General features: G+C 41.1%; 1 protein-coding gene across 16 annotated transcripts in view; it reads right to left on the bottom strand.

Annotated features, from left to right (window-relative positions):
* The window catches only part of FNBP1 (formin binding protein 1), a 127,115-nt gene that overhangs the window by 56,280 nt on the left and 49,805 nt on the right, over positions 1-21,030 (bottom strand). For all 16 annotated transcript variants that reach the window (XM_087418926.1, XM_087418929.1, XM_087418925.1 and 13 more), the window contains exons 3-5: positions 15,351-15,407; positions 14,490-14,637; positions 302-364 (exon numbers count right to left, since the gene is read on the bottom strand). In XM_087418926.1, the coding sequence (XP_087275052.1) occupies positions 302-364; positions 14,490-14,637; positions 15,351-15,407 (268 nt within the window). The remainder of the gene's footprint in view (positions 1-301; positions 365-14,489; positions 14,638-15,350; positions 15,408-21,030) is intronic.

Raw genomic sequence — 21,030 nt, 5'->3', positions numbered from 1 at the left:
AACCGCTAAGCCACGGGGGCCCCAGGAAGTTATTTTAAAACCTGCATTTATTTCCACCAAAACTGTCGCATCTTTGTTCTTTCCATATGACTTTTAGAAAACTACCTACTTGAGCTCTTTTGGCTCAACATTTTACTTTAGATAATGGTTTCTAGAAACAAATTAAATTCAAATTAGAAAAATCTCTAAAGACATTTCTTTAGTGTTTTTGTTTGTTTTGTGCTTACTGATTGATTCCTTAAATTAAATTCAAATGAGAAGATCTATGCAGACATTTCTTGAGATCTATACAGACACTTACTGATTCGAGCTGCTTCCAGCAAGTCTCTATGTGCTGCTGTGCCTTACGGCCATCGTGAAAGTGCTAGAGATGGGAAAAACACACCAAGATTAGTACCCCCTCCTTCTCCTATTAACACACGAGAAAAAAAAAAATTCATCTACTTAAATAACATTCAAATATTGGCTACATAGCAAGTGCACTCCAAAGAAATTTAAGAGTTAAAAAATAAAGGGGAAATGAAAACAAGAATAGTCACAGTGTCAGTTCCCTTTAAAACTTTACATACAATAATAACAAATTCTAAGACATATATACCACTTGTTAAAATGACAGGAATGTTTTATTAAGATAGCAATCACTTAGATCTTTAATTGCTTTGAGATGTAATTCACATACCATACAAGTCACCCATTTAAATTGTAAAATTCAATGGTTTTTAGTATAGTCACAAAATTATGTGACCATCACTACAATCAATTTTAGAATATTTTTATCACCCCAAAAAGAAACCCTGTACCTCTTAGCTGCCACTCTCCTAGCCCCGCATCCTCCCCAGCCCTAAGCAACCACCACTCTACTCTCTGTCTCTATAGATTTGCCTGATCTGGATGGTCCATGTGAATGGAATCATACAATACGAGGTCTTTTGTGACTGGCATAACGCTTTCATTATTTTGTAATGTTCACTTAGTGTAACGTTTTCAGGGTTCATCCATGTTGTCCATAGATTGGTACTTTGTTCTTGTTTATTGCTGAGTGATATTCCATTGTATGGATATATACCACAATTTGTTTATCCACTTACCAGGTGATGGACATTTGGGTTGTTTCAATTTGGGGCTATTACAAATAATGCTGCTGCAAACATTTGTGTAAAAGTTTTGTGTGGATGTAAGTTTCCATTACTTAGATCTTTTTAAACTTAAAGATAAATTCACCTCCTTGCTATCTGCAAAGGCCCTGAGGCAGGTATTACGTGCCTGGTGTTGACCAGCAAGGTCACCAGAGGGCTAGACCAGGTTCTGAGCCTTAAGAACATTAGGAGATGGGGTCAGAGAAGAAAGGGGCCGACTGTGTAGAGTCCTGTAGACTTTTTGTTTGAAAGAGCTGAGGAACCATGGATGACTCCGAGTATAGACTATAGAAGTGCCACATTATGTGGGCCGGCCCCGTGGCTTAGCAGTTGGGTGTGCGCGCTCCGCTGCTGGCGGCCCGGGTTCAGGTCCCGGGCGCGCACCGACGCACCGCTTCTCCTGTCATGCTGAGGCCGCGTCCCACATGCAGCGGCTAGAGGGATGTGCAGCTATGACATACAACTATCTGCTGGGGCTTTGGGGGGAAAAATAAACAAATAAATAAAATTAAAAAAAAAAAGTGCCACATTATGAAGCAAAACCTCGGAGATGATGGAGACTTGGACCATGGGGTAGTAATGCGGGTGGTGAGAGAGGGTCAGATTCTGGGCGTCCTTTCAGGCTCCCTTGTCCTCTGGTTCTGTTAGATTTGCCACGGAGCGGTTCTGGCATATCAGAGGGCGGGAATCTATATCTGCAGCTTCCCCTGGCTAAGATGCTATGCGTTGGCTGGGTCCTCCAACCAAAGGCCACAGCTCTGGTCAGGCAGCCCCCGCAGCTAATCTATGAAGTTCTTGTAATGCTCTCCCTGCCCTTTGAGACCTGGGGACCACAGCAGCTCCCCACCGTGATTAGCCCCAGGGTACTGCACCATCCCTTATTGCTTTTCCTAAACCCTCTCCACAACATCATAAATGCTCCTTTTAATAAACGACCTTCCTTCAATTACTGGGCTTGAATGTGCTGTCTGTTTTCAGACAGACAAGGTGCGCATTGGTGGCAGGGCTGTGCTACGCGCTATGGAGAAGGTAAGGCGAAAGAGAGGCAGAAATGAAGAGGCCCCCTCCCCTCAGCACAGCCACAGAACCCTTCATCTTACCTGGCGGGAACCTATGCTTAGCTGAGTCACAAAAGACAGCTGACTATCAGGAGGCTAGGGAGGAGGAGACAAAACCAGATTTCTTTTTTTAAGAACAGTGCTCCTTTATAAGGGAATGTTCTCTTGTCTCTCTTTTGAGGTTGTGTTTCACTGTGTTAAGCGCCTCTTTACAGCAAGTTTTATCCATCCAGCAATTTTTCGGTCTCTATGAACGCAAGAGGAGCCCCTTGGGGCTTCATTTTTCAAGTCTCATAATAGAGACAGGGATAAAAGAGAAAAGAGACCGAGTCTAAGGGTAGGAATCAACACACAAGGAGGGATCAAGGCTGAGGGAAAAGGAAGAAGTTGCGCTGAGGGCAGAGTCAGGAAAACCTTGAACTTTGGAGGAAGTGCTATACAGAACGCAAGCAGTTTTCTGAAAGCTACATATATCACTTTAAAAAAGAATGGAGGGAAGGAGTGAGGGAGGTCCTCAGGGGAAAGAGAGACGGGCAGACAGGGAGACAGAGGAACAGGCTCTGGGAGAGACAAAGGCTTGGCTGTGCCCTCCCAGTGAGGCATCTTCAGTCCTGCAAGTCCCTCGTCCATTCAGAAACGTGACTTGCTCAAATTGTCAAGAAGACTATCCCCATTTCGCAAGTAGGACCATCATGTTCTGCAGTTCGCTGAAAAGATATCACCATTCCCCAAAATTTTACTTTGAGACTCAAAGACAGACGCAAAAAGAAAAATAAAACCTCGGCACCAAATTCAGAGCTGTGCTCTAGGTTTATGCTCCATCTCTACGGCAACTCTTAAAATGAATGTTTTTACAAAACAAAAGCTCCCTTTACAGCTAGGGCAGTCCTGGGTGGAGAGACGATGCACACACAAAGACACGCAGAAAGTGACGGACACAGCACAGAAAGGTTGACTCGGCTTTATGACCAAAAGAATCTTCTCTGACAACCATGGTCTTCAAAAAAAAGGTCATATTTTGGAAGCATGAGGAACAATTTTGATTGAAAACCTACATAGTAAATTCTCTTGCCACTTCTTCATTTAAGAGTTTAACAATAAATGTGGATTTATTTTTCAAGCACAGTGTGGACCTTGACTTGACCGGTGAGCTGTCTCCCATGAGACGACTCAGCCACAATTCTGTTGGACTAAAACAATAATTTGAAAAGGATACTTGTGATGGTAACATTTCATGTGAGGTTAAGAAAAAATCCAGGCGTCGGTGATTTTCCTCCTAATCTTTCTTTCATAGTATGTGTTCCTCCGAAATTTACTTGACTACAACACACACAAAAAAACGTTGTGCGGGCGGCCCGGTGGCTTAGCGGTTAAGTGCGCGCGCTCCGCTACTGGCGGCCCGGGTTTGGATCCCGGGCACGCACCGACGCACCGCTTCTCCGGCCATGCTGAGGTCACATCCCACATACAGCAACTAGAAGGATGTGCAGCTATGACATACAACTATCTACTGGGGCTTTGGGGGGAAAAAAAAAGGAGGAGGATTGGCAATAGATGTTAGCTCAGAGCTGGTCTTCCTCAGCAAAAAGAGGAGGATTAGCACGGATGTTAGCTCAGGGATGATCTTCCTTACAAAAAAAAAACAAAAAACAACAAAAAAACGTTGTGCTGCCTGATCCCTTAGGAAATTAATGGAAGGAACAAAAGCCCTCCTTACAGTTGGGAGCTTACATGACCCAGATAGCAGTGGTCATTTGTATCCAGCTCCATTTTTCCCTCTTTCCTGGGAAAAGCTATTTTAACAAAGTTAAACAAACAAGCCAGCTTGCCAGATGTGTTTGTTGTTTATTAACCAACAATGGCAAAACATTTCTTCACTGGACAGTGAGCAAGTGTGTCTCTAAAAAGTGTGCCTCCAAGCTCTAAATAAAGAAGAATTGTTCTCTAGAAAAAGATAATAAGCACTTCTTTTGGAGCCATGGAGTGAAGTCATCAGAGCTCTGTTCTCCTATCAGAGGAGAGACAGGAAATGCCATCTCTAGAGACCCAGAAAAACGCTCCTTACTTTCTCCTGTAATAAGATGCTTTAGTTTCTCTTCAAACATAATAATAGACTTTTTTAAATGCCTGATGGTATCTGGGGTGATAGCTAAACTTACTGAATTTCATTTCAACTTTTTGGTTGGACCTTAAAAATATACAGATAAAATCCCCACAAATAAAATCATCCTTGGAAATTTTTTTAGAAATTTCACAGTCACCAGAGGTAGCTGAGATAAAAATCACAGGGAACCTAAAATAAGCAAGCATTAACTGAAAGAAAAACTACAATGACAAAACTTCCAAGAAAGTTTTACTGCTCTGCAAGAAATCATACTTAGGCCGAACAGACAAACTGAGATTGTTTCTCATCCATACTCGACACTTAGATACAACAGCTGCTCATGTTTACTATACATACGTGTGTGTATATATATATTTAATTCTATCTATATTTAACTTTTAAAACTACATAAAATGCAAAATATGGCATTGATGTGAGAACAGCCACTTCAAAAAAAAAAAAAGTGGGGAAAAAAAATAAAAGAATAAATACTCAACTGAGGACAGTCAACCATCTGGAATTTTAAAACTCAGATTCCACAGATGAAAACAAAGGAACACAAAAACTTGAAAAGGGCAAAGAAAAAAGCAGCTTTCAGAAAATATGTCTGTGACAAACACGATAATTTCCTCAACACCCACAGTGTGGGGGTTTGAACAGTAGCAGTTTCTAAGCGTGACTTGGGATTAATTAATGTTACGATAAATGTATGTAGATATTTACGTGGACCGTGTAGGAAAACTGAAACACCTTCAGACCTGTTCAAGTGAGCATGTCGCTCCCTCACTTAAATCCCAAACCATAAACCCAGAAACGTCTGTGACACGAGTTGCATTCTACTCTTATTCAGTAAGGCCTATTTTCCCAAATTCATTTATAATAAAAACATCTTCTCAATGAACGTGTTTAAAGTTCCTAAAATGCCTACCTCCCAGTGTCACGCTCAGTAGCTTCACTTCACCCCAACACTGACCATCTGGGCGCCGGGCAGGGGACCCTACCCACGGCCCAGTCCATGTCCAGCAGCACAGGCCAAGTTCCCTTCATTTCTCTCCTGGTGTCTCTCTCCCCACCGCTCCTCTGCTATTCTCATGCTGGCTTTTCTACCCAGAACTCTCCACACCCATAGTTTATCTAGACTCCAACAGTGCTTCGTCTGTTCTTCAAAATAATCCCTTCTTCCACATTCCTTAAAATTCTAATTCCTCCGAAGAATCCTGATTAGCTCTTAGGATGAAAGGATCTTAAAATGATCAATATTAAGCAGCGAATGACTCACATCCCTCGCCTGATCCCTTCTGAGGGTACAAAGCTGTTAGTTCCAAACCAAAACAAGGAGAATTGCCAATAAGAGTTTTAGATAGAATGCCAGGTCGATGGGTGAAGTTTTAGAAGAGAAATCTCTCCCTGGGTTGAAAGGTCTTAAGATCTAATTCAGTCATTCATTCAACCCATGTTAACTGCAGGCCCACTGTGCAGGGTGCTGCTGTAGGTAGAAGGAAGCAATGGGAAGAAAACAAAGTCGCCGTCCTTGTGAAATTTAGTGGACATAAAGAGGGTAAGGGAACACAGAGGGATGGTGTGGGTGCAGGTGGCATTTTAGATAAGGTGGTCTGGGATGATGTTTGAGTAGAGACTCGAATAAAGTGGAGGAGTGAACTTGAAAAGATCTGGGGAAACACTCTTCCAGGCAGCGGGAACAGCAAATGGAGACGCTCTGAAACGGGAAAGGGCTCGGTGTGTTCAAGGAACAGCTAAATGCCAATGCAATTAGACTGAGATGAGGGAAAAGGCAGAAGCAGGCAAGGGCTAGACCATGAGCAACTTCCCAAGCCATGTGAGCACGATAGAAAGCTACTGGAAGATTTCAGCAAGGAAGTGACACGATCTGATTGCATTATCACAAGATTGCGCTGGCTGTGGTGCAGAGAATGTACTGCATGGCGGCAGGAGTGGCAGGGGACCAGGGAGGAGGCTGCTGCACTTGCCTAAGAGGGAGCTGGTGGTGGAGATGGGGATGGAGAGCTGGACCACTGACTACGGGGGAAGCCCGGAAGCAGAGAGATGAATTAGGAGACGTAGGACAGTCCTCCAGGTGAGCTAGTGAGGGACTGGACTAGGGATGGACATGGAAGGAGTGGTGAGAAGAGTCTGGATTCAGAACATTTACTAAAGGTAGAGCCGACAAGACTTGATGTTATATAGAAAATGGGTGTAAGGGAAAAAGAAGTCCTGGATGCCCTATGTTTTTGGCCAGAACAACCAGGTTGAAAAGGTGTGTTATTCACTGACTGGAGGAAACGCAGATTGGAATGAGGTATGAAAAAGGAGTTTGGGGAATCCAGTTTGTTTTTGGATGAATTAATAGGTCCACTGCATTGCACAACCCCTGGGGCATCAATCACATTGTTGCTGGGCTCCAGGGCCTCCACTGACAATGGTGCAATGGGTGAGGCTGCATCAGGCATCTAATGGAAGATGTCAAATAGGTGACAGGATATAGGAGAGTCAGGCGCGACACAAAACAGTCAAGTGATCTCACAATTCTTAGAAGGAAAAGAAGGTCTCACTCCAATGTACAAGGGAGAAATACAAAACCCAAATCACATTTCAAATCCACGAAATCAAGAAGAGAATTGAAAAAAGAAAAGAGAAGAGAATTGAAATATCCTGATAACTAAGTATGTTATCCCATAAATGATAAAATAAAATTTCTTTGGTTCACCACCAATGGTTTTGCAGGCGACAGAACCACAGTGGTGACAGGACCTTAATTAATAGAATGCCACTATCACATGTGCTTTCAAAACAAAGGAGACATAACAAAACAAAACACACTTTCTAGAGATACATTAAACCAGGGGATATTAGTGGGGGTTACATCAGTATGACCCACGCAAAAGACCAACAACGGAAAGATAAAAGGACTTCTCGTTTTTTGATTTATTTAAATAAATGCAATAACACCAGTAAGGGAGAGCTGCCATTGAAACCCACTGCTCCTTTTTCCAGATCATGAAATCTAAAGTCCGTCCTGCTTTTCTTTCTACAGGTTCTGGCTTTATAACAGAGTATCCACAGTTGAACCTCAATAGGACCGAATAAATCAGAAGTAGATTTGTAATTAGCTTGATCATATATAAGCTCCTTTTGGTTTTGGCTTTCCTTCATGTTAAGTTTTCTCCATTTGCTGTAATCTCTTACAAAAAACATGTTCTAAAAATATTGGAGTCAGTCCATGCTGCAGAACTGCCTTATAGGAAATTAAGCCCTTTCATAAGGTTCATAAATAGGACCTATCCAACACCTAACTTTAAGAGGAATGTTATAGCTTTTAGTATCAATTTTTAAACATTTCTGAAACCTCAGGGAAAAAAATTTTAACAGTCAATGCTAAGTAATGTGGGTCTTGTAAGCATTCTCTGAGGTTTATAAAAATTTTAGTGAGTCACTGAAGGTATTGTATAATTGTTTCCTCCAGAATTCTTCAGATAACCACTGCCAAAAAGTGATTCTGCTCATGGCCAACACGCTGTGATGAACCATACTTTCCACCTGCTGGGAGACGTTTACTTGGAGGTTCCAGTAAATGTTGGCTGGAACCTCCTGGTTCCCCTTCTGGAGCACAGATTTCCATAAATCCCTCATATGCGGTTGTGGTGATCATTGTGGATAACTCTAGGCAGACTCAAAGGTTGGAGCTGAACCAAACGATCTCTCTAAAATTCTTTAATAACTTGATTCAATGTGCAAAAACCGCTAATAAGAGTGCAATTACAATATGTAGTTCTTAAGGAGAAATATATCTGAAGCAACTGAATTACCCACATCTCAGATAAGTCAATTCACATCCAAGTTAGCGACTTGGGACTCCCATCTCTACTTCTGTTAAAGACCATTAATTTGGGGCCGGCCCCGTGGCATAGCGGTTAAGTGCGCGCGCTCTCCTGCTGGCGGCCAGGGGTTCGGATCCCGGGTGTGCACCGACGCACCGCTTGTCCGGCCATGCTGTGGCAGCGTCCCACATACAGCAACTAGAAGGATGTGCAACTATGACATACAACTATCTGCTGGGGCTTTGGGGAGATAAAGGAAAAAAAAAAAAAGGAGGAGGATTGGCAATAGATGTTAGCTCAGGGCCAGTCTTCCTCAGAGAAAAAAAAAGAGGAGGATTGGCATGGATGTTACCTCAGGGCTGATCTTCCTCACAAAAAAAAAAAAAAAAAAGACCATTAATCTTATAAATGACCAAAGCTTAATCAGGAACCATAAATCATGGAAACTTTAACCTCATATTCTCATTTCTGGGAATTTAGCTTGGAGAAATAATCCCCACCCTACACACAAAGAAAACAGCTATAAAAGTAAAGAGTTCGCTGCAGTATTGTTTATATAACTAACTAAATAACTAAATAATCAGAAACTGTTAATAGTCTATAGATCAAATAATAAAGAGTTAGTTAAGTGAATTATAATAGTGTTAGAATAATACATAGCCACTAAAATTCTAATTACTACAACTATATATTTTCATGTAGAAATATGGAAAATACAGATTGAATGAGGAATAAAGAAAAATATAAATTATATCTATACTAGGACTAATACTCTTAAATATTATATATATAATATATCTACCTATAGCTATATATAGATAGCTATAGATAGATATTTATATAGAGAGAGATAGCTGTCTCTCTCTATATAAATATCTATACCTTTATAAGTGACATCCAGAAGGAAACAGAAAAATGAGGATTTTGATTTATAAAGATTGTGAGTTTTTGTTCTTTAATTCAGAGTTTTAGTAACATTCTTTAAAAAATTTGGCAAGTAATAAATGAGTCACAGCACTGTCCCCTCCCAAAAAAAGGGAGAGTAAATAAAAGAAATAGAAATTCTTTTGGTGTGTGGTCAGCTTGAAGAGATGATGAATATTTGTTCACTGTAAATTTGTAAAAATCTAGGAAAATCAGGGGAGTATAAAATTTCCAGATTTTACTCATTAAAACTAATCACATTGCCTTATAAAGAACTGTTGATTCCCAGTTATTTCTCCTCATTCTCATTGAACACCAACAGATCCGAGACACTGTCACAGAGGACAGATTTACTGATAATTTATGTTTGCAAATAAAAGGCTGAATACAAAGCAAAGGAACTGGCCCCGTCTACTCTGATTTATATTCACCCCAAAGACAGGCCCCTGACCCCATTATCTCTAAAGGGAAGGCGAACATCTTGCCAAAAACACAGCCGCCATAGTGGAGTCCATTAGATGAAGAAATTAACAGCCCCCGCATCTGGGCTTCCAGGACAGCTCACGTCTCCTGATGCGAGTTGTTGCTCAGACAGACATCAGGCGGGGAAGAGCCCGAACTGCCCCGCTCTCGCAGATGCCAAGTCAAGGTTCTCTCTGAAAGAATTTACTTTTGAAAAATCAACATCTTTTCACCAAAATGAGCCTACAGATTTGTGTGTCAGGACAAACACTGGTTATTCATAGTATTATGTGAGTGAGCTGCACTGTAATATGAAAATACAGTATCTGTAGAAACTGCTGCAAAAAAAATCACCTTGTCTCCTAAAAAACGTGAACAGCGAGCACTATCTTATTTTCCAATTGGCGATTTTAAGACTTAAAGATCAAACAACTGGCTCATCATGACATGGCCCCAAAGGCAAGGAGAACATCTCTCTCTCCCACGACCTTACTTTCTTCTACTTCCTTTCATTCAATATAAAAAGGGAAGGAAACCTCATCTTTTGCATAGTGAGCTATTTTTCGCCACGCAGATTCTTGTTAGAGATTCGTCTATTCAAACATAGCAAAATCTAGATGAAAAATAATTTTCCACTAGTATTCTAAACTGAACTTGGAAATACTCTATATACAGTAAAAGATCAAGCAGTAATCCTGTAAATTCCAAATCGTCCTTTCGGGCAGACAGGATTTCACCACGGTATCAAATGGCCCAAAAGGTATTACATGGATGTTTAAGAAGGGTACTTAAGCAAGACATTATTTCCAGTCAGCCATGAGAAATAGCAGCTAGACCTAAACTTCTTAGAGCAGCTTGTTTTCAATGCCATCCACCAATTCAACATTTTTAGAAAGGTCATTTTAAATGCACTGGACAACTACTGATGGGACATATGGTCACGAGGAGGACCGTATACACTCCTGTTTTCTCTAATAAACCCTGATCAAAAAGCTCTGGGATAGAAATGAGATTTGGTACTGAGAAACAGAATGAGCATGATAAGAGGTACGGCGTTCGCAGTGCCAATGTAGCAATATACACGAGCGGTGCTAGGTGGTTTGTGCCTGCCTTCTTGCAATCTTCCCTCCAACTCTGTAGGGTGGTTGTGATCAGCCCTCAGTTACAGACTCAGAACGGGGAGCTCAGAGAGTTTTTGTAACCTGCCTAAGGTTTCACAGCTGGTGGGCTGCCAGAATCCTTAGCCCACCTGTTGACTGGAAAGCCCGAGTCCATTCCTCTCCTCGCCTGACAGCCTCGCAGGGAGCTGCAGGTCTATGGACACACCACTGATTTTGGCTCTCCCTTCTAGGGAAGATCCAAGCACACTGTCAGCCCTTCATGGCAGCACAGCAAAAAGGCAACTAGATTTGACATCAGAAGACCCGGATTTGAGGTCTAGCTCTCTTGTGCCACTTCTGCTGATAATTAATGTCACCAGAAAGTAGAAGCGATCACATTCTGCTGTGGTTTTCAGAATCATCCTTACGAAAATCAGATCACTTACTAAGAAAAGTCAGGGCAGCCAAAAGTGAAAGCTCTAAAGGAGAACTATTTTTAGTCTGAGACAATCTCAGGAGCTCCTTTTCTCAAGCTGACTGCCGGTGAAGACGTTCAGGCTATTCAATCAGGCATCCTTGCATGTAAGTTAAAGAAAATAACTCAGTGGAAACAAAAACATGCCTGCGGATGTGCGCTGCCCTGAGAGGCAGGCTGCCTGGATGTGAAACCCAGCTCCACCAGGGGCGACACTCTCCTCCCTTATTGCCTCCAGGCTCCTTGACTTGATAATCTTATCTTGACTAAGATAATGGTCCCGCCTCCCCAAGGGAATACTGTGAGGACTGAATGTAAAGTGCAGTGGATGTCACTTACTATAATCTGAAACAATGAACACTTGAGGGCAAACAATTAAATATCCAATAGTATCAGGATAAGTTAAAAAATTACACTGTATCAACATAGAACATCATGCTACATTATGCAGTCTTTCAAAATAATGGTAACCATTACGTAGAAAAAAGCAAAAATGGTCATGATGCATTATACTAAAACACCACAAATATACATTTGCTTTCGGATATGCTTTCTAGAATTTGAAAAGCGTTCACAATTTCCTAAAATTTCATTTTAATATACAGTCATGTGCCGCATAATGACATTTTGGTGAACTATGGACCGCATATACGACGGTGGTCCCATAAGATGAGTACCATGTAGCCTAGGTGTGTAGTAGGCTATACCATCTAGGTGTGTGGAATTACACTCTGTGGCGTTCGCACAACATGAAATCACCTAACCACGCCTTTCTCAGAGCGGATCCCCGTCGTTAAGCGACGACACGTGACTGTAATTACAAAATACTTCAAGAGAGCATGGTGTTCGCAGCTCCTCCCAACAGAGTATCTGAGTCAGAGATGTGCACTGGTAATTCTCCTTAAAATAAAAGGAACATTGTGTATTGCAAGACATTATTTAATGCATATCTGTACTACCTATAATTTACTCTATAAATTACTATAATTTCTGATAAAAAAGGAACAGAATTCAAAATACAGATATGACAGACTGTCAAAAAGACATATGATTAACAGTGAGTAAGTAAAACAAAAGAACCCTATCATAACACAGCGAAGAAATACAAGGATCCTCCACCGGCAAACAACGTCTAGCTGAGAACCAAGCTGCGTCGAAGGCTGCTACTTCTGTTCTTAATTATCTCTCTCACTCCAGGAGTATTTACTGAGAGTCTGCTGTGTGCCACACTGGGCACTGTTCTAGGTGCTCGGGATACAAGAGTGGACAGGAGAATTTTTGCCCTTGTGGGGCTTACATTCTAGTGTGGGGTGAGGGAAAAAGAAACCAGTAAATCTGTAAAACGTTAGATGCTGGTCAGTACCACGGAAAAATAGTAAAGCAGAGGAAGGTGGTAAGAATGGGGAGGGGAGGGCAGGGAGAAGAGGGAGGGGAGGGACTCTGTAATTTTAAATAAGGTGCACAAGACAGACCTCAATGAGAAGGTGATACTCCCGAGAAAGAAGTCAGCAAGTGAGCTCTGCAGATAGCTGGCAGAAAAGCTTTCCAAGGAGAGAAAAGCCAGTGCAAAGGCCCTGAGGCACGATCACAAGGGGCATGGATGAAGAGGAGCAAGGAGGCCATGTGGGTGGAGGAGAGGAATTCAAAGAAGTAATGAGAGGCCAGGTTATGTGGGCTTCACATCTCATGATTCACTCCAGAAATAGAATTTATACTCTATACTAAGGTAAATGCATAGAGTTTTGTTTAGAGTGTTGCTAAAATGCTCAACTATATGGGTGGAGGAAGGTCAGTCAAGAGACACAAAGCAGGGACCAGAGTAACCAACAGGAAGAAAGTATTAACTTTGCAAGGTTGGGGGAAGTTCAGGAACCAGGGAAGCAGTCCAACATGGTGTCAGATTTATTGTATTTACTTTATGATTATATCAGGTATTTGTGCTTCATCCTGAACCTTAGTGTTCTGTTTCACTGCTTCCTTTCCATCATATAAAAGAAAAGATCTTCTTTAATGAATGGTCTAATAGAAGCTGTCATCTAATTTGGGGCTCTAGTGCAAGGTTTCTCAACCTGGGCACTATGGACATTTGGGACCAGGTAATTCTTTGTTGTGGAGGCTGTTCCGTGTATTGTAGGATGTTTGACAGCATCCCGGGGTCCTACCCACCAGGTGCCAGTAGCAACCCTCCAGCTACAATGCCGCAGACAACCAAAAATGTCTTCAGACATTGACAAATGTTCCTGGGGTGGGGAGCAAAATTGTGCCTGGTTATGAATAGGTAAAAACTTCATCTCAGTTTATTAACATACCTTTTATCAAACCAATGGATTGATCTTAAGGCATGTATCTCTTCCTAACTTCTAAACACACCCAAAGCCATGTTCTACATATTTATAGTTTAGAAAGAACTAAACTCCTCAGATGTTCCAAACACCTTCCTGTCTCAAGACCTTTGCACTGGCTGTGCCCTCTACTGAATGCCTGCCCCAGGCAACTCCTACTCATCCCTCAAGTCTTCTTCAAGCCTTAGCTGTTAAGTCCCCTGGGAGGCTCTTCCCTGATCTCGAGCATGAACATGCTACGTATGCCTGTTATAAAACCCGTACTTTGTAGCAACTTTCGTAATTGCAATTCAATCATTGTGTTGGTCATTATTATTTAATATCTCCTCCATTTCAGCAGGAATCCTATCTATCTTGTTGGTTCATGGATCTCCAGAGCACTAAAGAATTATTATGGACTCAAATTTATATAAAAAAGCATATCTGGGCAACTTTGGTACTTGATTACTAACAAATTCTTATCATGCACCTCACAGCGATCAGAGTACAATGACCTAGGCTTAAAGATAAACCTCTTAGGGCAAAATCTTGACTATGAATAGACTTGACTTGAGTTACATTCTTCTCTTTTGTTAACAATAAAAGCTATGAAAACACTGTAATGGTGTCAAGAGGAACAAAAATGTCCTCTTCATGAGATGGCACTGAATGAGCCAAGGAACGGAGTGGATGTAACTGAGGTCACCTTTCTGGCTTTTCTGAACTCCTCATAAGCATTTATTTTAATACTATTTATTCCACAGAGCATATACCATATTATATTGCTTACTCTTTTTATCTTTGATATCCTCAAATATATTTATAAATTCCTCAAAGGGGATTAGTATTCTGGAGTCCACAAATGAGTTTGAGTGTCTGACGGACCCCTGACATTGTATGTAAAAGACCTAGAAATACTTTCTAGGAACAGGGTCCATCACTTTGATACGATTCTCAAAGGTATCAGTTTACAACCCACCATCTTATATGATTCTATTTAATTTTAAAACTTCTAGAGATATTCCCATTATCTTTGGTCCATCTCTTAGGAAGGGAGAACAAACTTTTGTTACCGATTTTCTCTCCTGCTTCAGCTCCTGGACGTAGCGTGCTAACTCCACAATGATCTGCGAGGTCATGTTCTCCGAGATAACTTCATGCTGCCCGGCGTAATCGTTCATTTCGTTCAGGGTAGAAAGGAAGGCTTTACACGCCGTATACCTGTGGAGCAGAACACACACACTCCTTTTCAAACAAGGCCACGTCCACCCTACCGCTGCCTTACACTGGCGAAATAGTAATTAAAATCAGGTTAATTTGCATCCACCTCCCATGGGATCCTGACAATTCATTACACATGAGAGTCTTCTCATCAAAATGGGTCAGAATTAATTACAACTGAAACACTTTTCATTTTGTGAAACCAAATTGCTCTACATAAGGCAATATTTGGCTTTGTTAATACTTAGCCCAAATATAACCCAAAATACATATACATGCTATATGTACTAATGTAATGAGTGTTTAGGTCTAAATTAGAGACATAATACTTTTCGGCTGTCCATGTTAAGATGCCTTACTTGCTGACTGAAATGGACATATTTCTCAGATGAAATAGTATGAAAGAGACTCCTGATGTTACAAAACCAAATCAAGACTGTAGAACACATAATCCACACTTCCTGTATTTGCTTAGATTATATTCCAAGCTTTTCCTAACCACTTTATTGAAACAATCTGGAATAGGCCTAGTGACTCAGTATAAGAAAAGGTAATTGAGTACATTTTTATTGTTCTCTCCCCCAATTTAAAAAATGACACAAATACGAATGGGGAATGCAACTTATTTTTGTAGATACGAATTTCTCCTTTCCTTCATAATCATCCCCAATGGCATAGAGAGATTGCCACACAATTATCAACGACAAACCTACCTGTATTCTTCTTCCTCCTTCGAGTTCTTTTTAGGTTGGTATTTCTTCGAAAGATTCCTAAAACAAAGATGTAGAGATGTCACCTTATATAGAGAGAAAACTGAGAAATCGGGAATGAAAGATGAAGTTAGTGCTTTTGTTTACAAGTTACAAAAAAATCACAGGGCCCAGCCCCGTGGCTTAGTGGTTAAGTGCACGCGCTCCGCTGCTGGTGGCCCGGGTTCGGATCCCGGGCGCGCAGTGACACACTGCTTGTCAGGCCATGCTGTGGCACCGTCCCATATAAAGTGGAGGAAGATGGGCACAGATGTTAGCCCAGGGCCAACCTTCCTCAGCAAATAGAGGAGGATTGGCATGAATGTTAGCTCAGGGCTGATATTCCTCAGGGAAAAAAAAAAAAATCACAAAACGTCCACAGTTGAAATCCATTTATTTCCCTCCATCTTTCAACCTGTGTGATGAAGCTCCTGTTATGAAGGACTTGCATAGTTTTGAACCTTTTACCTCGAAGGTAGGGCAAATAAGAACAGTAATGATCACTAGCTGGTCACTCACCAGGATTTTAAGACCCGAATTCACTTAACTGGAGACCACAGACCACGTGTATATATACAGCAGCTTCCATCTGGAGCACTAAGCTAAGGGCAGTTTTTCACACCAGGCCACCAAGCCCTCATGATCATCTTCCGTTGAGCATTATTACCCTAAATCCAAGGAAGGTATACGAACTGTGTCCACAAGTTTAAATTAAAAATCAAAGTGCCAAGGGCATGTTGTCAAGGCTGTGTGGCTGCTCCTCCAAAGAGCTAATGAAAACTACCTATAAGTAAGTCTTCTTGAAGGAAGTACAGACAATACTTCGGGGATGTTCGTGCTAAGACATTTAACTAGGAGAATTTTTAACCTGCCTAGCAGATTTGCACTGAACACACTCAGATTAGCCAAAATCACCCTAATCTCTCTTGTAATCCCATCTCCAGGTCAAGAATCCAAATTCTCTCCTCTACATTCAACACACCTAGATTTACACAAAAACTAAGGGGTAAACACAAAAAAGAAAACTCACTAACATTGGTTCCACTGGCTCATTTCTCGTGGGTCCTGACCCTGGCCCCTGTGGTTAGAGAAACAGCCACAGGAGGCTGACTAATGGTCCACAGTGGGACTTTTCATTTGACAGCATCTCAGTACTCACTTCCCTGTTTATGCCATGTTGCTATTCCTCTTTTACAGTAGCTACTTTCATTATTTCACATTTTATTTCTCCCATTTCCCCCGAATCTACTGAATCACCTAGAAAAATGTGCAATAATAAATTTACAATTTTGATCAGGATACATTTCACATACAAAGTGAAATGTGATTTCACCTTTAACAGGTGTTACTGGATGACGCGAGAGGCAGTGGACTTTAGTAAAAAGGACATAGCTCTGGGAACCCAGAGGCCACGTGCCTGGATGGCACGACCTCGGAGAATTCAAACGAGCCAGTCTGCGCTTCTAGCTCCTCATCTGTAAGTCCAAGGGGATTGGATGAAATGATCTCTCTCATCCCTTCAAGTCTGGAAATTCCGAGGGAATATATAACACCCGACAGAATATCGAGTGTCGCAGTTATTTAAAGTGAAGACATGAGTATATGACAATTTAGAAATTATAATTAGACAAACTGATGAAGGAAGAATGCACTTACTTGAAGGCTGCGCTCACGCGAGCTACACTCAAATAAACTACGTCATGTTGTCTCTACTGATACTCTGGGTACACAGCACAGTTTATCTAATAAATCTAGATCCAAGAGAATGTGAAAATGCAATATTTCCTTAAAGAATGTGCCTTAGAGGAAAATGATGCAAAAGAGAGAAATCTTGCATGTTGAAAGTACCGTACAGTTCTTCGAGTTGGCTTATCACAATCACTCCTTAAAAGGAAGATTTAGTAAAAACAATACCTCCTAGCTACAAGTACCAGGAATGAAAGGGAGCACATGGAGAGCAGATGACTACATAATCAGTAGATTCTTTTCCAAACGTATTTAGAGGAGTACGTATGGGAGACTGGAGTACTAAAAAGCCTAGTGGCTGCATATGAGACATTTTTAGTGCGTAGTTTTAGATATTAACCATTTCTTCTGTTAGCTATAAATGACAAATTGAAAATACCACTTCTAAATTCACATCTTAAAAAATTCTTTCAAAACTATTATTTTAAAGGTTTATTTAAATCCACATTTTCTTTTTAGCTTCGAGTCCTTAGCAGCCATAAAAATAATTTAAATTTTATGTCTAGTGGAAGGAAACAGCCTGAACAGATCCAGGTAAAACCATCACTCTTTATGGCTTCCTTTTACCAGCCAAATCCTAAACAGGATTAAAGACCTGTTGTGGGTGACATCCTGTAAAGATCGTCAAGTTCTGATGAATGAGTATCACTTCAACAACGTTAGCATATACAGAATTCAAAATGCTTCTTAAAAGCACCGATGAATAATTCACTTTATAAATACCGGCAGAAAACTAAAAGCTTACGAGGTCTAGAAGGGAATTTCAGGCCTAGGGATATTTCTCTCAGGGACCACTACAAAAAAAGACCCACTTTCATTTCCATTCTCTGGAGACTAGCTTTCTTGCCCTATTTGTATGAGGTTATTTAAAGATTTTATTTATTCATTTTTTCCCCCCAAAGCCCCAGTAGATAGTTGTACGTCATAGGTCCGCATCCTTCTAGTTGCTGTACGTGGGACTCGGCCCCGGGTTGGACGGAGAAGTGGTGCCTCGGGGCGCGCGCGGGATCCGAACCCGGGCCGCCAGCATCAGAGCGCGCGCACTTAACCGCTAAGCCACGGAGCCGGCCCGATGAGGTTATTTAAAAAACAAGCAAGCAAATAAACCACAAAGAGCATCTTTAAATTTACGAGGTCTTTCTGAGAAATTTTCAGTGTTTTATATACTAAACTTATTCTTCAGATAGGCCAATTAAAAGGTAAGAGGAAAATAAACATCCTTTAATAAGGATACTGGATTTAAACTTGTTTGATCGTAAGAACCACAGGGAGGCTTTTTAAAAGGAGATACTTGGGCCCCATTCCAGACCCTCTGAAATGGAAGGTCCAGGGCTGGGCCCAGGAATGTTTTTTTTTTCTATCTTTCTTTTATTTTTGTAAAAGCTCACCAGAAGATTTCTGGATAAAGACGGCAGAATAAAATTCGATCACAGAATTGTGCTTTCCCAACAACGAGAGGTGAAAAATAGCCAGGAAAATTTTCAACAGCAGAAAATCAGCCAATGAAGAACGAAGCATGACCTCCGCTACACGCTTTGAAAAGTGGTGACCAGGGTGAGAGAGAGGATTCGGGGACAGCTTAGCAGGGATGCTAACCCCACCCTCACTGTCGCAGGGACGGAAATAAGTCCACAAAACCCTGCAAATGGATTCAGAAGTAACCTGAGGGGTGAGGAAGCACTGGGAGAGCAGAGACAGCAGAGCTCGGCGAGGGAGAGCAGCAGCCGACCACCGGCTCCCAGGACGTGGGCGGGGCGGGGGCTGGCCCCTGGGTCTCCACCCGCTGCACTGGCTGCCTGGCGAGATGCCCCCAAACCTAGGGGCTCCAAAGAATAAGATACACCTCTCACCTAATGGAGTGAACTCCAAAACGGAACCTCTAACAAAGTTTCAGAAGAGACAATAGCTCAGAGTCTCAAAGACAAGATGTCAAAACCGGGCCCTTTCCCCGACTCTGACCCCACCAAGGAGCTCAGAGGGGAAGACCAGTGGTACTGGAAGCGTGGTAAGGAACATTCCCCTACACTCCATCAGGTCAAGCAGGAGCCCAGGTGTTGCTTATGTTTAATAATAATAATAATAATAATAATGTTGGTTAGCATCAGCCTAGTAAGACCTTTACATGCTTTATCTCATTAAGTCCCCTCAACAACCTTACAAGGTGGGAATTTATTATTATTATTCACATTTTACAGATGAAAAAGATGAAGCACAGAGAGTAATTTGACCCCATATCATATTACTGTTAAGTGGAGGAACCAAGATTATATCCCAGGCATTGGAACCGTCAAGTCTGTACTCTTAACCACTTCACTAAACTGCCCATATTAAATATAAATGAGGTGAAACGATATGATATGTAATACAGAAGAAAAGAAAGCAAGGAAGGAGGGAAGGACATGACAGAGAAAAACCCAATCTGGAAGAAAACATACAAGGAAAAGAAGCAAAATCAAACTCCTCCAGAATATTTTACATTCTACACAAACTTAATAAAAACACAAAGCCAATAAAAGCAAGAATCTCCAGGTTACCAGATAAAAGAGAATGGGATGAAAAGGGAGATTGTGAAGCCAAGGAAAGGAACTAAGAACTAAAACACAACACTGCAGAGCTAATACGTAAACTAGGCTGGATATCAAATTTAATAAAGGAAAGTCTGAGATAACCATAATGTGGAAAGCAACTAACATAATCAGAAAAAAACGTGATCCAAAGAACAAGATGATGTAACATAAGGAAAACTCGTATTTCTGAAGTATATAACCCAATAAGTAGAAGAGAAAAAATATTCAGATATAACTGAAGAAAGTTCCCTGAAATAAAGGAAGAATTGAATCTGCATATGAAAGGGCTCTAAGGAAAACTCATAAAGAATGATCAACAAGGCATAGCATGCTGAAGTCATCAAACTGCTAAGTACAACAAAAAAATTCTTCACATATATAGTCAAAAAAGCAAGTCATTTACAAAGGAAAAAGTCTGGCTGGCTCTAGACTTTTCCACCAAAAGACAATGCAGGAACAAAGTTTAGAGAGAAAGAAAATATGACCAGAAAATAAGTAAGTCAAATTGTTGTCAAGCATAGTCGCATTCTCAAACAAGAAAGAACTCAAGGATTATGCCACAAACTCTTTTCTTTTTTTTTTTTTTTGTGAGATCAGCCCTGTGCTAACATCTCCCAATCCTCCTCTTTTTTTGCTGAGGAAGACCAGCCCTGGGCTAACATCCGTGCCCATCTCCACTTTATATGGGACGCCACCACAACATGGCTTGCCAAGCGGTGTGTCGGTGTGCGCCCGGGATCGGAACCGGTGAACCCTGGGCCGCCGCAGTGAAGCGCGAGCACTTAACCGCTTGGGCCACCGGGCTGGCCCAGTCCCCGCAAACTCTTATTAGGGAGAAAATATCCCTATTTTTCTTGATGTCGAGATCCAAGTGGAGAGGCTGTGGCAGAAGGAATGGTGGTGAGTATAAATCTACATTTAAGTATAGAATTAAGACAAATTAACTGTAGGATTCATGTTACAGACCAGATTGTCTAACTCAATTAGAAGTGGAAAAAAAACACATAAATACTACTTACTTTATCTTTCCAAGAAGTGAGGCAATTAAGTCTGTTTAAAATTACAACATGGAGTTAAAAAAAAAAAAAGCAAAAACCAGTAATGACTTCCTACAAGTTTTTCACAATCTTTTAGCTAAATCTTATGAGTTTAATATTTAAAGTTCAGCAAATCTTTCAGTTTCACTTTAATGTTTTTTTACTGTTAAATTTAAATTTAATACCTTGGATACACAATATGCAATATATTTTATAAAATGACTTCTACATAGTTACCCTTTATTTACAATGAGCTCCAATAAAAAACATTGAGCAGGACTGAGGGTCATCCAG

This window comes from Ceratotherium simum, chromosome 29 (genome assembly GCF_057802395.1).
Source record: "Ceratotherium simum simum isolate JZ-2026a chromosome 29, ASM5780239v1, whole genome shotgun sequence".
NCBI classification, from domain to species: domain Eukaryota; kingdom Metazoa; phylum Chordata; class Mammalia; order Perissodactyla; family Rhinocerotidae; genus Ceratotherium; species Ceratotherium simum.
Note: the sequence above shows the minus strand (reverse complement) of the source record. Positions and strands in the feature narration are given on the sequence as shown.